At 43.0% G+C, this 14986-nt stretch overlaps 1 protein-coding gene across 1 annotated transcript; it reads right to left on the reverse strand.

The window, feature by feature from the left end:
* Nucleotides 1–598: 598 nt before the first annotated feature.
* On the reverse strand, nt 599–14140 carry LOC130118505 (matrilin-2-like). Its single transcript, XM_056286957.1, has 14 exons — nt 14014–14140; nt 13154–13726; nt 12830–12952; nt 11369–11491; nt 10430–10552; nt 9731–9853; nt 9211–9333; nt 6988–7110; nt 6276–6398; nt 5250–5372; nt 4145–4555; nt 3791–3943; nt 1781–1873; nt 599–654 (listed from the first exon to the last, which is right to left on the reverse strand). The coding sequence occupies exons 1-14, from the start codon at nt 14138–14140 to the stop codon at nt 599–601; spliced, it is 2397 nt and encodes a 798-aa protein (XP_056142932.1).
* Nucleotides 14141–14986: the final 846 nt, after the last annotated feature.

A 14986-nucleotide genomic window follows, 5' to 3' on the forward strand; every position in this document is an offset into this window, starting at 1 on the left:
GATGCTGTTCTGTCTAAAAGCGATGTACAGTACCAGTCAAATGTTCCAGATTTTGAAAAACATACATTCAGTCAGGTGTGTCCAAACTTTTGACCGGTACTGTATATTATATTCATTTTAATGGCAGAATTTACTAATACAGTATAAGACTATATTACTAATAGTAACGAGAATACAGTAATTCAATGCTTTGTACAGTGTTGAATAGTGTCATTGCGGATTGTTGCTGTCCTGTGACTAATGTGCCATGAACATTTATGTGGCACTGAAGACATGAAGATAAGGTCTCCCACAAATATCATTGTAAGGCTTAATAAAACAAGATGTTGTAACACAATGACTGTACATTGGTAATACTAAGACATTTTATTTGCCATTGCACAAGTTGAAAAATATGCTGTTTCAAAACCATTTTTTCCATGTCGACCAAAACGACATCATGATGTTGTTGTACACAAGACCATCAGCAGTTACAGGGGAAAGCATGGTATTAGTTTGGATGAAACTTGATGAGATGGGTTCGAGGGATCTCCTGATGGCTTTCCTGCAGCTCAGAGGAGAGAAAGAGAAGGAAAAGAGAGGGAAGAGTCTCCGCCGTTCATTTGAGCACGAGCTGATTCTCGAGGATCTCCAGCTTCTCTGACATAGCTTCAAGTAGACATGTTAAAGGAAGTCTTGGATTTGAACACACTAAATTGTGAAATGTGTAAATGCTATGACAGACACACATTTTTGGACTTATCATTTAGTATGCATTCAAAATCTCAGCACAGCAGCAACCAGACAGTCCCGGGGCCTCATTCATCAATCGTTCGTATGTACAAATTTGTTTTTACACACCCATGGAATATTTTAGCCCTTAAGTTGGCTGACAGCAGAAGCAAAGCATGATGGTTATTTGTAATTCCTTCTCCCTAACATCTGTTGTCTACCTCTTGCAACGAGCAATCACACAGGCTTGCAAAGACATCAGTGTCAGCGAACCGGTGTCTAAATTCAGGGGTTACCCAGTTCTACATTAGCCTCTGAGACAAAGTCCAGGGCTAAAAAAAAATCCCATGGATGTGTAAGAATAAATTTGTATCTACAAATGATTGATGAATGAGGCCCTCTGGAGAAGCATCCAGAATAGCGAAAGCCTACACCAACCATACTGTATGTGCATTATGTTACTCCCTCTATCTTTAAACATTAATTAAATATTTAGGAAAGTTTCAAAGAAGAGCTTTTTTCTGAGTTAACAGAGGCAATCATGTTTTCATTGTGACCAGGGGCCTCACGTATCAATCGTTACTATGGGCAAAATTGTTCGTACACACCCATGGAATTTTTTAGCCCTCAATATTGTCTGATAGCCACTTGCAAAGCATGATGGTTATTTGTAATTCCTTCCTCCTAACATCTATTGTCAACCTCTTGCAACAAGCAATCACCCAGGCCTACAAAGACATCAGTGTTAGCTAATCGGTGTCTAATTTCAGGGGTTACCCAGGTTCTACACTGGTCTCTGAGACAAACTTCAGGGCTAAAAAAAATCCCATGGGTGTGTACGAACAAATTTGCCAATAGTAACGATTGATACACGAGGCCCAAGGGGAGCTCAGATTTTAATGTTTGCCATCACAGACCACAATCTTATGATGCAAAATACTTTGGAAGAGAGTTGGTCACAATTCTAGATAGATGTGTGACGGGTTATCAGAATAACATATTGACTGTAAATCCAATTTTAGGTTTGCTAAGTCCTAAAAAAAACCCCCAGATGTTTAAAAAAGGATATTTTTATATGTCAGTTTCTTGAGCTTCTCCACGACCTGGTTCTGAAACGTTATCACATTGTCACACTTGCACATTTCTTCATCAGATGGCTTGTCTATGGAGAAAAATAATGGGTTGCAAAAACGGTCTTTTTTTTGGTTTGGCACTTCTTTCTTATTCCTTCTGGTTCTTCTTCTCTGAGTGAAAGAGAAGAGTCGAATCTTTCAAATCTTTCCCTACATGTGTCGGTTTCAGTTCCTTCTTGTGGGGAATTTAACAAACGCTTGAGATGTAGTTCCTGTCTTAGTTCCTAGCATATCTGCTGATGACTTGTGACATGTCAGTGTTAGAGTCAGATCATGATACATAAGAGCAGCAGCAGCAGGGGGCACAGATGCATTGTTTTAATGGATGATTTCAGCTTTCATGGACCTTTTGAAGAAATTGCAATACACCCAACTGCAGCCTGGAGGACGGGGCGACACTGCACATAGGGCGAGGGTTCGTCAGGCTGCAACCGGCACCTTCTCAGAAATTGAAAGATTCATTGGACCACATCCAGTGCCCACAGGTGGATTACAAATCTGACATGCATGTGAACATAGATGACATGTCTTCTGTTTCATCAATGATGGTTCGCAATCAACTTCGATTTTCAATGTAATTGTTTGTGCAGTAAAATCAAAATAAAACAGTTGTCAACAGCTAGTTAACACTAGTGCAAGGCACATTGATTGTTTTTGTTGGCTCACTAGATCCAAGTCAGATCAGTCCAATCTTACTGAATAACACATTCAAAGTTTTGGGGATTTTCAAGTTTTATTTTCGGTACGAATCCTCAACCTGTCTGGTTCATGCAGTTCATTCAATAATTCAATGGAGGGCCCACATTTTCAATCAATGCTACATCAGCAGAATAGATTCGCCGATGCATACTTAAATACTGTGCAAATATACTTAGCAAACGTCAAAACAAAACTTGGCATGCTTCTTTTCCCCTTATATTATGGCAGCCCTGAACAATTTGTTAAAAAAAAAAACTCTTGCAAATAGGTTTTGCATTTAGACTATTTTTGTATGGAGGGCATTTGCTGAATAAATATATTTGTATACTGTGTCAATCAGAAACGGGAATAGTGAATGTGTGTTTTTTGCCTACCAACATGGGGCTCACCGGTTCGAATCCCCATGTTACCGCCGGCTTGGTCGGGCGTCCTTACAGACACAATTGGCCATGTCTGCGGGTGGGAAGCCGCATGTAGGTACGTGTCCTGGTCGCTGTACTAGCGCCTCCTCTGGTCAGTTGGGGCGCCTGTTCGGGGGGGGGGACTGGGGGAAATAGCGTGAGCCTCCCATGTGCTACACCCTCCTGCCCCTGGCGAAACTCCTCACTGTCAGGTGAAAAGAAGCGGCTGGTGACTCCACAAATTATCGGAGGAGGCATGTGGTAGACTACAGCCCTCCCCGGATCAGCATAGGGGGTGGAGCAGCGACCAGGATGGCTCTGAAGTGTGGGGTAATTGGCCGGATACAAAAAGAAAAAGAGGAAAACCCCCCCCCCCCAAAAAATAAATAATAAAAGTGTGTTTTTGTAAACTAAATCATTCGGCCTGTGTGACTATGGAGTTTGACAGCAAAAAGTCTGATAAAGAAAGCTATAATGCATATTTGCCATTCACCAAAAAGGGAAAGTAATGTCAAGGTTTTTCCAAAGAGAAGGCAGCATTGTGAGAGAATGCAAAACATTTCTCAAGTGAACACAAAATGATTTTGTGAGTGAGTGCAAATATTTTGCTAGAGAATGCAAAACCGTTACACCCGCCCAGTGTCCCTGTATGAGCTGCACAGAAACTGACAGAGAGGAGAAAAGTGGCCAAGAGATAAAAGCTATCTTCGTTAATTATGTTTTTATGGCCATTTATGCAAATAATCTCAGTTTCATTTTTATGATAAATGTCTTGCGATGGAGACCTCAATTTTAGGTTTATGTAGCCTTCTTTGGTGTGTATAGGACTGTGTTTGCAGAGATTACCTGTGCAAATCTGTGACTTTAATTTGTTCGTTATTTCTCCCATTTTCTCAAAATCCTCAGTATAATACAGATGCTTATCATCCGGCTCTGAAGCTATTTCCCTCAGCTCCTCTTCGATAGCCTTGCCAACACCCAAAGCATATATTGTGACACCTGGAAGTAAAATGAAGGAAATCAGCATAATAAGGTGAAAGTGTCAACTGAATGAAGTTCATGTATTTTAACTTAATTCTTTGCAATTTGCACAGACGCAACCAGTTATCAGTTCTTTCATAGCATGATAATGACAATATTAGGATTAGTGGCAGTAATTGCATTTGCACAATCTAAACATATGAAAAGAGCCCACTGTACCAGCAGCCTTTGCCCTGTTGGCCCATTCGGAAACGTCATCCTGTGATCTTCCATCAGTGAACACAATGCTGACACGTGGGACGTTCGCCCTGGCACCCTCCTTGGCTGAAAAGCTGTGCTCGAACATGTGACGCAAGGCCGAGCCCGTCATGGAGCCTTTCCCCATGTACTGCATACGGGACACAGCCGTGTGGATCTCCCGAGCCGTGCTGTATTGACGCAGGGTGAACTCTGTGCGGACTTTAGAGGAGTACTGAAGAAGACCAACATGTGTACCTCTGCTGGATATGTCCAGCGAGTCCACAATACTGCTGACAAACTGCTTGACCAGCTCAAAGTTGGCAAGGCCTAGGCTCTTGGACCCATCGATCACAAAGACCAGATCCATGATGCTATCCCCACACTCCAGCTCTGCCACACATAGAGACATATTTATGGTACGTTGTGTGCTAATGTTATGACCCATACACTGTACCATGTCAAAGGCATGTTGTACCTGTGCTGACACAGTTTACAGGTTAACTCAAGTTGTTTGAAAGCTCTGTTTAATTAACTAGATCAGGCTAGGATCATTTACATCCAGATCAGCTTCACATCAACCTTACAAAGTACAAGGATTTCAGTCGGGCAATAACAGAAAATAGTGGAGTTTGTATGTGAAAAGAAAGCGAGGGTCTGGACATTACTCCCTCCCCCTTTTTTTCCCTACCCAATTGTACTCGGCCAATTACTCCACTCTTCCAAGCTGTCCCGGTCGCTGCTCCACCCCCTCTGCCTCCTCCGACACATGTGGAGTCGCCAGTAACTTCTTTTCACCTGATAGTGAGGAGTTTCGCCAGGGGGACGTAGCATGTGGGAGGATCACACTATTCCCCCCAGTTCCCCCTTCCCACCGAACAAGTGCCCCCAACCAACCAGAGGAGACGCTACTGCAGCGACCAGGACACATACCCACATCCGGCTTCCCACCCGCAGACATGGCCAATTGTGTCTGGAGGGACACCCGACCAAGCCGGAGGTAACACGGGGATTCGAACCAGCGATCCCTGTGTTGGTAGGCGACGGAATAGATCGATACGCTACCCGGACACCCTCTGGACGTTACTTTTGCAGCTCTTGCCATCTTCAGCCACTATGAACCCTTCAAAACACCTGTAGACATAGGAGTCGAGGGTACTGACACACTGATGCTCAAATCCATGACCCACAGCCTGACAGAGACCTGGACCTTTAGGTTTGGTGGAGTGAGCAGGAAGCCACTATATTTGAGTGTTATTTTCATAAAATGGTTTAAAAAGCAACACAGATAGGAATTGTATCCCATACTGAGCGTGACTTCTTTTTTTTTTTGAAAGACTGTTTATAATGAGATGTTAACATCTTCGACCAAGAAGGTTGACATTCTTGTGTGGTATGGAGCGTGAACCAGTATGAGAAGATACTCAGTTCAGCCTCAAAATGACTCCATGGCCACCACAAGATTATAAAGCTCAACCTGCTCTAATGAGTGAAGGGTTTGAATATTCTGACAACTTTATTTATCCCAGAAGGGCAATTCAGAAAATGCAGAATAAAACCCTTTAAATGTCTAAAAATACTAATTCCCCCCCCACACACACACACAACAACCATGCATACAGACTATATCTCTTAATCCAGAGAGAGGAAGAGAACGGGAATTAACCCTGGTCCAGCATTTTACTCAAAATGTATCCAAAATTATGTAACACATAAATACCGGTAGGGGAAAAAAAAAAAACAAGCACCCAGTCACAGAACCCTTCTGAAACACACCGACAAGAGACTTAATCCCAAACATGGTTCACTTTAATCTATACTATATCAAGAACAAATATTCCACTTCTACACAAGCAAGTGTCAGTATCAATTCATTAAAGCAAAGTTGTTGTTTTTTCCTGATTTATGTGACATACAATATGGATTAAATAAGAACTGCTCAACTTAAACTGCACTCAAATCTAAATGAGTTATAGTAACATGCAGTCTGCAGTGATTATAGTAATGAATGCATTAGGTGAATGCACCATCTCATCAAATGACTCCACATTTGGAAAGCCATTATGTCATTTAACGGTGTCATGAAATAAAAGGAGAATATGCTGGGACTTACTCTGGCATGTTTTCCCATCAGGTCTGAGAGTGAAACCGTCCCTGCATTTACACACACAGGAGTCCTCTGTGTTGATGAACTCCTGCTCACAGCCGTGGCCGCCGTCGGCACAGTGGTCGGTCTCTGCAACACACAGTCACTCAGTCAGAGCACTTAGGATGAGCTACGTCTGCCTACTCATAAACTGTGTCTGCAGGCAACCGACACTGGCCGAACTGCTAGGTTTTTTACAAAAACACCGAGATCAGAGATGGACGACAAAGAATTTAAAGAGGACAGCAGAACCCATGAGCTAACAAGACAGAAAAGCAGGCAGCAGATATTCAATTAGGGTTATTTGTTAATTAACCTAATAGTATTTCAGTGTGTTTTATTTTTTATTTTCAAAACAGATTACTGTAATGTGATATTCCTTTAATGTGATATCCCCCTACAGTGCCAAGTAGCCAGTAAATAAATGTATCCTGCACAAAGTAACTTATGTCAATTACTTATAATAGACCTGTGTGATGAATACAGTACAACCTTGTTTTCTCCCGTACAAAAGAAAAAGCTGTTCAACTGCAATTCAACCAGTCCACATGAACATCCCATTTCTACTGCATTTTTTTTCTCATTCTGACCCATTTCAGGGTTTTCCCCCAATCTGGAGATATGGTAAATGTATAATTTTGTATATCGGTCGAAATACATGTAAGCAGTTAAGACTTACTCTGGCATGTTCTCCCATCGGGTCTGAGTGTGTAATCATCCCTGCACTTGCACACACACGAGTCCTCTGTGTTCATAAACTCCTGTTCACATCCATGGCTGCCATCAGCACAGTTGTCAATCTCTTGAAGACCAAGCATGTATTAAGGTTAACCAGAATAAACTAAAACAGTTGCTAGCATGGCTGCACAGCGGTCAATCTCTGTAAACAATCAGTCTTTGTTTGAGTTAGCATTTTAACTATTGTAAGCAGGAGATAATTCAGGTTCATTTAAGATATGTCCCCCCCTTTTTTTTCTCCCCAGTTATACCCATCCAATTACCCCACCCTTCTGAGCTGCCCCGGTCGCTGCTCTTCCCCCTCTACTGATCTGGGGCGGGCTGCAGACTACCACATGCCTCTTCCGATACATGTAGCATCACCAGCCGCTTTTTTTCACCTGACAGTGAGGAGTTTTGCCAGGGGGACATAGTGCATGGGAGGATCACGCTATTCCCCTCAGTTTCCCCTCCCCCCTGAACAGGCGCCCCTGACCGACCAGAGGAGGCGCTAGTGCAGCGGCCAGGACACACTCACATCCGGCTTCCCACCCGCAGATACGGCAAATTGTGCCTGTAGGGACGTCCGACCAAGCCGGAGGTAAAGTGGGGATTCGAACCAGTGATCCCCATGTTGGTAGGCAACGGAACAGACCACCATGCTACCTGGACGCCCCAAGATATTAGTTATTGTTTTTTGAACAACAAACATAATCACATAGCTCAGAGATACTATTTAACAGTCCACGGCAGGGGTGTTGCACAAAATTCTGGGCCCTATACATAAGCAGTCTCTGTGGGCCCCTTTCCTCTTTAGCTAGTTAGCTATCATAGCTTTCCTCTTTAGCTAGTTAGCTAGCCACCTTTCTTTTAAAAGCTCCTAGCTCACCATTCTTTTGGAAGAAATTACTCAACAGTTGTTTTCTCTCATTTTGCCTTCTCTCCCTTTCCATTTTTTCTTTTCTTTTCTGGAACCCAGATTTTTAGTTAGGATTCTAGCTGCAACATTCTGAACCATCTTAAGACCTTTAGTACTAGAACGTGGAAGACCTGAAAACAGAACTTTACAGTAATCAAGTCTGGATGAAACAAATGTGTGCATGTGTTAAAATCTCTGCATCAGCCATGGACAGGAAAGACCGAATTTTAGCTATGTTACGTAAATGAAAGTCCTCAGAATTGATTGGATGTCTGCAGATTACTGTCATTGTGCTTATCAATGAAAAATGTCACTGAAATCTTAGGACCAGTGCACACAGGTACATAGTGTGCACTTAATTAGGGCCAACACATTACACCACCAAAAGGCACACAGACTATATCAATTTATAAGAAGACATGGCCTGGCGACCCTGTGATGGCCTAGCGGCCTGTCCAGGGTGTCTCCCTGCCTGCCACCCAATGACTACTAGGATAGGCCCCAGCATCCTTGCGACCTTGTGAGCAGGATAAGTGGTTTGGATAATGGATGGATGGATGGATGACTCTGTGCTTGTGCTTGTATCAGCAGTCGCTCGCGACAGGACTAGATGAGCTGCATTGAGAGATGCTCGTGAGGGGTGGACTAAACCATTAGCACCTTTTGTAAGGGGTAAGAGGGGCCTCAGAGAGGGGTGAGAGGAGCCTCAGAGCACCTCCACTATTTTCTTTAAGTCCCTCAACTGATGTATTGAGCCAATATTAACTGATGTTATGGCATCAATTAGTTAGAAATCAAAAATTGCAAACCAAAACAAACTTTCAATTCCAGGTTTCCCAAGGCCCCCCACCCCCTTCTGGGCCCTGGTAGGTCCTCCCCCTTTTCCCCCCACTACGACGCCGCTGGTCTACAGTAAGGTATAATTATAGCATAACGAGCAGATGTATATTATAATAGAGATCGTAGAGGTGCCTTTCACATTCTAGTTCCATAGCAGTTGCACTATTGCTCAAGCCCTGAGTACTAATGTAATTGTAAACCAGATACAGGGAGGGAGAACTTCTACAATGGCTGTGACTGTATTCAAAGCAACACGTGAAGTACATCAGTATTTCAGAGGCTTTACTGTCTGGACTGAGGTTTGCATGTATTAGTGCATATAGGGGTTTTTTTGCAAAAGAATAATCTTTTCTTCAAAAGAAGAAGCCTTTTTTGCATCTTTGTTAAAAAAGGGGCTTGTACGAGAAGAAATCATTTGGGACTTACTTTCGCATGTTTTCCCATCAGATCTGAGTGTGTAACCTTTTCTGCATTTACATACACAGGCGTCGTCTGTGTTCATAAACTCCTGTTCACAGCCATGGCTGCCATCGGCACAGTGGTCAATCTCTGCAGGGAATTAGTTATATCAGAGCACCATGGTGATGTTAATAAGCGTGAAATATTGTATACTCATTGTGCATACATCTGGTTATCAATATACACTATGTTTTCAATCCCGTATTATCAATGGCACAATGCAATTAAATAGACAAAGGACATAAACAGGTAGTCATAATTTTGTGTTACTTTTGCAAGCTTGTCTCAATGCCGTTTTACTGTTACTTCTCCCCAAAGGGAAATCTTTCAGGCAATCCTGCAATTTGCATGCTGGATAGGCTTAATCTTTTCCAGAAACAGGTTAAATCCACTATATATTTTGATAGACAAATACTTTTTTGACCATATCAAACTTTTTTTTCCCCTTAAATCTCAATTTATACCCTAGAAGTGGTTGAAAACATACTCTTGCATGTTTTCCCATCAGGTCTGAGCATGTAACCATTTCTGCACTTGCACACACACGAGTCCTCTGTGTTCATAAACTCCTGTTCACATCCATGGCTGCCATCGGCACAGTAGTCAATCTCTTGAAGACCAAGAATGTATTAAGGTTAACCAGAATATACTAAAACAGTTGCAAGCATGAACACTAAAACATTTGTGGTTGTGTGCATGTCATGCAGAAGCTTCATAAAATGTCAGGTATTAGTTGTAATATGAATACATGAAAAGTGAGTGTCCTTTAGTTTTTTCTTCTCTCAGATTTTAATGTTTTCCCTGCTCACATCATGACAAGCAAAAGAAAGCTGTTCAGATGCATGCAGGTAGATAATAAGACGCATTGATAAATTCCTTAAGGAAGCTGATAAAATGTAGATATACACTTCCTCCTGAGCAGACCAGACCAGACCAGATGTTAAAATGTATGTATAGTGAGAGGTGAAGAGAAGGGGATACTGTGGAATAAGTATATGGACAGGAAGAAGAAAGCAGTGTCAAATAAAAATGTGGTCCCATTGGGCTGCTATCTCTAGTCCTCTTCTCTTTTCCAGGCAGAGTAAATATGGAAATGCATGCAAACTGCCCTCTTCATGCAACTACTGGTTTCTTCCAAAAAGGACGTGTTCTCAGTTAACTTGGATAGACAGATAAAAGAACTCACTGCTACAGGTCTTATTGTCCGTATTGAGAAGGTAACCCCTCTTACATCTGCAGATGAAGGACTCTTTTGTGCTGACACAGTCATGCTCACAGCCATGGTCCCCCAGATCACAGAAGTCTATTCCTGAAACAGATCAATTTTCCATCAATACCATATCAATACATCCACTACTACTGCTTCTGCCTCTACTTTTAACTACTATTACTGCTGCTATCGCACCTCCTACTACTGGTATTACTACCCTGACCAGAGCTGCAGCTTCTACTGCCGCTACTATCACAACTGTTACTACAACTGCCACTAATACTAGAATTACTGCACACGTGACCCAACATAACCTTCAACAGCTTGTGTGCATGAAACTTTTGTGCCGATTTAGGATTTCTCAGCTACATTAGTACTGATAGGCAAACTGGGAACAGATCAGATGCCTAAATAAAATTCACATGGAGAAAGGATTTGGACTTGGATGTATTGAGAGTAAAGTAATTAGTAGTCCTGGGGTTGTTTACATTAGATTTGACTGAAACGAATTGTCCCATATGTTGTAATCATGACATCAAGAGTCTGAACCATAACCTAAACAACAGCATGGTTTGTATTATGCCTTCTATCCGATAATCTGGGTGCGTGGCTCTGTGAACCAAAGGCACGGAAGTTAGACATTTGATGCATTAGTACCATAAGGCCTTGGATAGATCTCTTCGTTTCAGCAGCTGGCTGGATGATTGGAAAAGCACACTTCACTCAGGAAGTCGCCTCCACTTTGGTAACAAGACTGGGTAAGCACGGTGTCTCACTTGAACAGGTTCAAGGGATTTCATTTTGATTCATCCTTACAGTGCGCTTGTTCTTGAGCACTGCATTGTTAACAGATATTAAAAGGTCGCTCAACAGAGAGGGCAGACAGATAGTGGATGTGTGGAGAAGTGTTATTACTGCTGCATGTCCTCAGGTCCTTGTTGAGTTGATACCCTGGGTGGCAGTGACACTCGTAGCCATCGGGCAGGTTGGCACAGATGTGCCCACATCTGTGCTCCACCACAGCACAGAGGTCCTCCGCTATGGGATGACAATGGAGTGAGTGCTAAATATAAAGACTAGTATAATTATGCAGACTGTTTATCATAGACAGACAATTTGACTCGAACTACCCCCCCCTTTTTTTCCCCAATTGTACTTGGCCAATTACCCCACTCTTCCGAGCCGTCCTGATCTCTGCTCCACCCCCTCTGCCAATCCAGGGAGGGCTGCAGACTACCACATGCCTCCTCCGATACATGTGGAGCTGCTTCTTTTCACCTGACAGTGAGGAGTTTCACCAGGGGGGAACAGCAAGTGGGAGGATCACGCTATTCCCCCCAGTTCCCCCTCCCCCCCGAACAGGTGCTCTGACCGACCAGAGGAGACGCTGGTGCAGCGACCAGGATACACACCCACATCCAGTTTCTCGCCCACAGACACGGCCAAAATTGGGTCTGTAGGGACGTCTGACCAAGCTGGAGGTAACACGGGGATTCGAACTAGCGATCCCTGTGTTGGTAGGCAATGGACTGCCCACATCGACAGAAAATTTGACTCAAACTATTTTTTTTTAATCTGTAATGTAGTATATCGAGTCAGTCCATTTGTGTGTGTTTATGTAGTGTGTGTGTGTGTGGGGGGGGTGCGCATTGGAAATCAACAATTGAATAGACTGTCAAATATATAAAAACATATCAGAGACCCTGTTGCTTTTGCAAGTCATTATTTTGGTCATAATTTCAATGGCCTTTTTAATCATCCACTATATTTACATATCTATAAGTATTCACATTAAGACGAACAGCCTGCACTCTCTGCTGTCCTCTATTTTGGTTCGTGGTGTCAACTCAAGGTCTTGCCAAAGAATTTCTTTGGTGGATTAATCAGACTTCATTTGTTTGAATGCACTTGTCTTAACTAATGGAGGGTCTGCTCTCTGCCAGAGCCGACTCATTCAAATGACTTACAGGCCTTAACAAGTAAAGTAGAAACAAGAATAATGTGCACCAGAAGAACTCAAACTTTAATCGCAATTTTTTTAGCCAACTGTTTGGGGTTTCTGTTCATTTAAGGGTGGAAGTAGCCCAAAGTTTGAGAAGTGAGCTTTTTGAAGGTCACTCGTTTTTATTATCCCCGGGAAAATGATTGGGAAAATTGGAGCAGTGTTATTAAATGATGAATGCTCTTCCCTTCTTCAAAAATGTAATGTTTAAGGTGCCCTCTAGCAAGGCATCTAACCACTCGGGGCTCTAGTGGAGTCCCTAAGTGGTCAAAATTGGAAGACTGGTTAGTTATACTGGGACTTTTTCATGCAAAGCGTTTCTTAAATAGAGTAAAAGTGCTCTGTGATTCATTAATAAAGAATTTGCTCCTTACCTTTGCATGTTTTGCCATCAGAATTGAGGGTGTAGCCTTTCCGACACTTGCACTTGTAGGAGGCCGGGGTGCTGACACAGATATGCTGGCATTCATGGTCCACCACCTCACACATATCTGAACCTTATGGATACATGCACATTTGCATCCACACGCACAATCCCAAACACATATATGTGAATGAGTGCATGTTGAAGAGGAGGGTGGCAGAAAAAGAGGAGTAAAGAGAAGAGAGGGATTCATTTACAATTGGTCTTCTTTTTTGGGGGCGGGGGTTGTGGCTCACACAGTTTCACTCGAGGTTAACAAGCCAGTCCCACTCACCTCCACACAGCTTGGACTGGAAGACAGAGATCAGAGTCTCCATCTGGCTGAAGTTGGCCACCAGGTACACATGCTCAGAGTGTGGCTCGCTCCCTATGGCCTTGAGGGTGTTCATGTCTACCCTGCCCACTCCGATGGCGAAGATCTGGATTCCCGAATGTCTTGCTTGGGCTGCAGCCTCCTCCACCGAGTCCTGGGGCCGTCCATCTGTCACAATCATAGCAATGCGAGGGATGTACAAGTTGAGCGGGCGTGCTCCCTCTGCCTCAGTGAACGCTGTGTCCATAGTGTACTGGATCGCAAGGCCGGTCATGGTTCCCGCAGCAAGGTGTTTCATGTCCCTCACTGCCTGCTCCACCTCGGCCTTGGTGGTGTAGGTGTTAAGGGAGAACTCGTTCTCGACTGTGCTGCCATACTGGAGCAAGCCGACCCGGGTGGTATCGGGACTGATCTCTAAGAACTGGAGCAGGTTAGTGATGAAGGTTTTGACCTTCTCGTAGTCGTTGGGACGGATGCTGCGGGAGCTGTCGATAACAAAGACGAAATCCAGCGGGACTCCTTTGCAGAGGTTCTCTGGGGTGAAAGACATAATGCAAGAAGCTATAATGTTAGGATGATCTCAGTCTAGGCCAGGCTCCAACAAATCTATATGGAGAAGGTTTCAACAGAAACCCTGAAAACCTTTCTGGGCCATGTATACATCCGTCTTTTATCTTTATGTATTCCAATAATAAACGTGTAAAAAAAATAGTCATGCACACAGACAGATAGAGAGATAAAGATAGTTAAAAGGAAACCCAGACAAACACATTGACTCGCAAACACACACACACACCAAAGGGGGTGTTTTAATTTCTGACCTGGTGAATTGGTTTGGAGAGGGGACTCATTTTGCCCTGTAAATGCACTGGGTCTGGGGTGCTGTTTACCGAGCTGAACTGCTTCACAGCCCAACAGGAAGAGGAGGCCAAGGACCAGCAACTTCATTCTTTCCATGGAGAACAGCTGTACAGTCGATACAGAGAGGAGACAGAGGTGACAATACAGTACAGCACGTGTGTGTGTGTGTGTGTGTGTGTGTGTGTGTGTGTGTGTGTGTGTGTGTGTGTGTGTGTGTGTGTGTGTGTGTGTGTGTGTGTGTGTGTGTGTGAACTGGACGGCATCAACACCCCTTTTCAAGACTTGGTTGCTGGATAATTATCACAGAGGAATATAATAAAGTCATACTGGTCAAGTTGTGTTGGGGGTAGGATTGTAAATTAGGTTTGTGGCCTTATCAACCTACCTACCTTCAGATTTCCCGTTTAGCCCAGAACAGTTGTTGTACCACAATGTAAACAGTATTGTGCAGTATTTAAGTAGTAATAGAATGTAGCACGTTTTGAAAAATTATAAGCAGATATGCAAAAATGAAACTGCATATCTTCAAAGAAAGTTGAATCGGTTCATCTGGATACAACCGACAGATACATATCTGTCAATAAACATTGTATCCAGATGAACCGATCAAACTTTCTTTGATTTTCTTACCTGGATTATTGAGCATGCATAAAGACAATTGCGTATCTTTTTTTTTTGCAATTGTCTCTTTTTATGGTAAATATTTTGGCTGTGGCACCTTGGATTCATAATAATAATAATAATAATAATAATAATAATACTAGCCAGGCTCTTTGCAACATGACATCTTTTGTAGCAGACAAAACTCCAAAAAATGATGTGAGCTTTTAGATGTTCTGCTGCGTAGGTGGCTTAAAGTGATTTATGTGCAGCAGAAATCCACCACAGGCTGTTTTCCTATTTGGTTCCCTGGAGAGCAATGCTTACCTGTCA

This window comes from Lampris incognitus, chromosome 9, assembly GCF_029633865.1.
Source record: "Lampris incognitus isolate fLamInc1 chromosome 9, fLamInc1.hap2, whole genome shotgun sequence".
Lineage (NCBI taxonomy): Eukaryota > Metazoa > Chordata > Actinopteri > Lampriformes > Lampridae > Lampris > Lampris incognitus.

What these genes read in the sequence shown, in the direction of transcription:
- LOC130118505 (XM_056286957.1), bottom strand. Translation starts at nt 14,140, where the DNA reads ATGAAGTTGCTGGTCCTTGGCCTCCTCTTCCTGTTGGGCTGTGAAGCA. An exon ending in CCAGTCCAAGCTGTGTGGAG is followed by an intron (nt 12,953 to 13,153) that starts GTGAGTGGGACT and finishes TGTATCCATAAG; the next exon opens with GTTCAGATATGTGTGAGGTG. An exon ending in TGATGGGAAAACATGCGAAA is followed by an intron (nt 7,111 to 9,210) that starts GTAAGTCCCAAA and finishes TTGGTCTTCAAG; the next exon opens with AGATTGACAACTGTGCTGAT.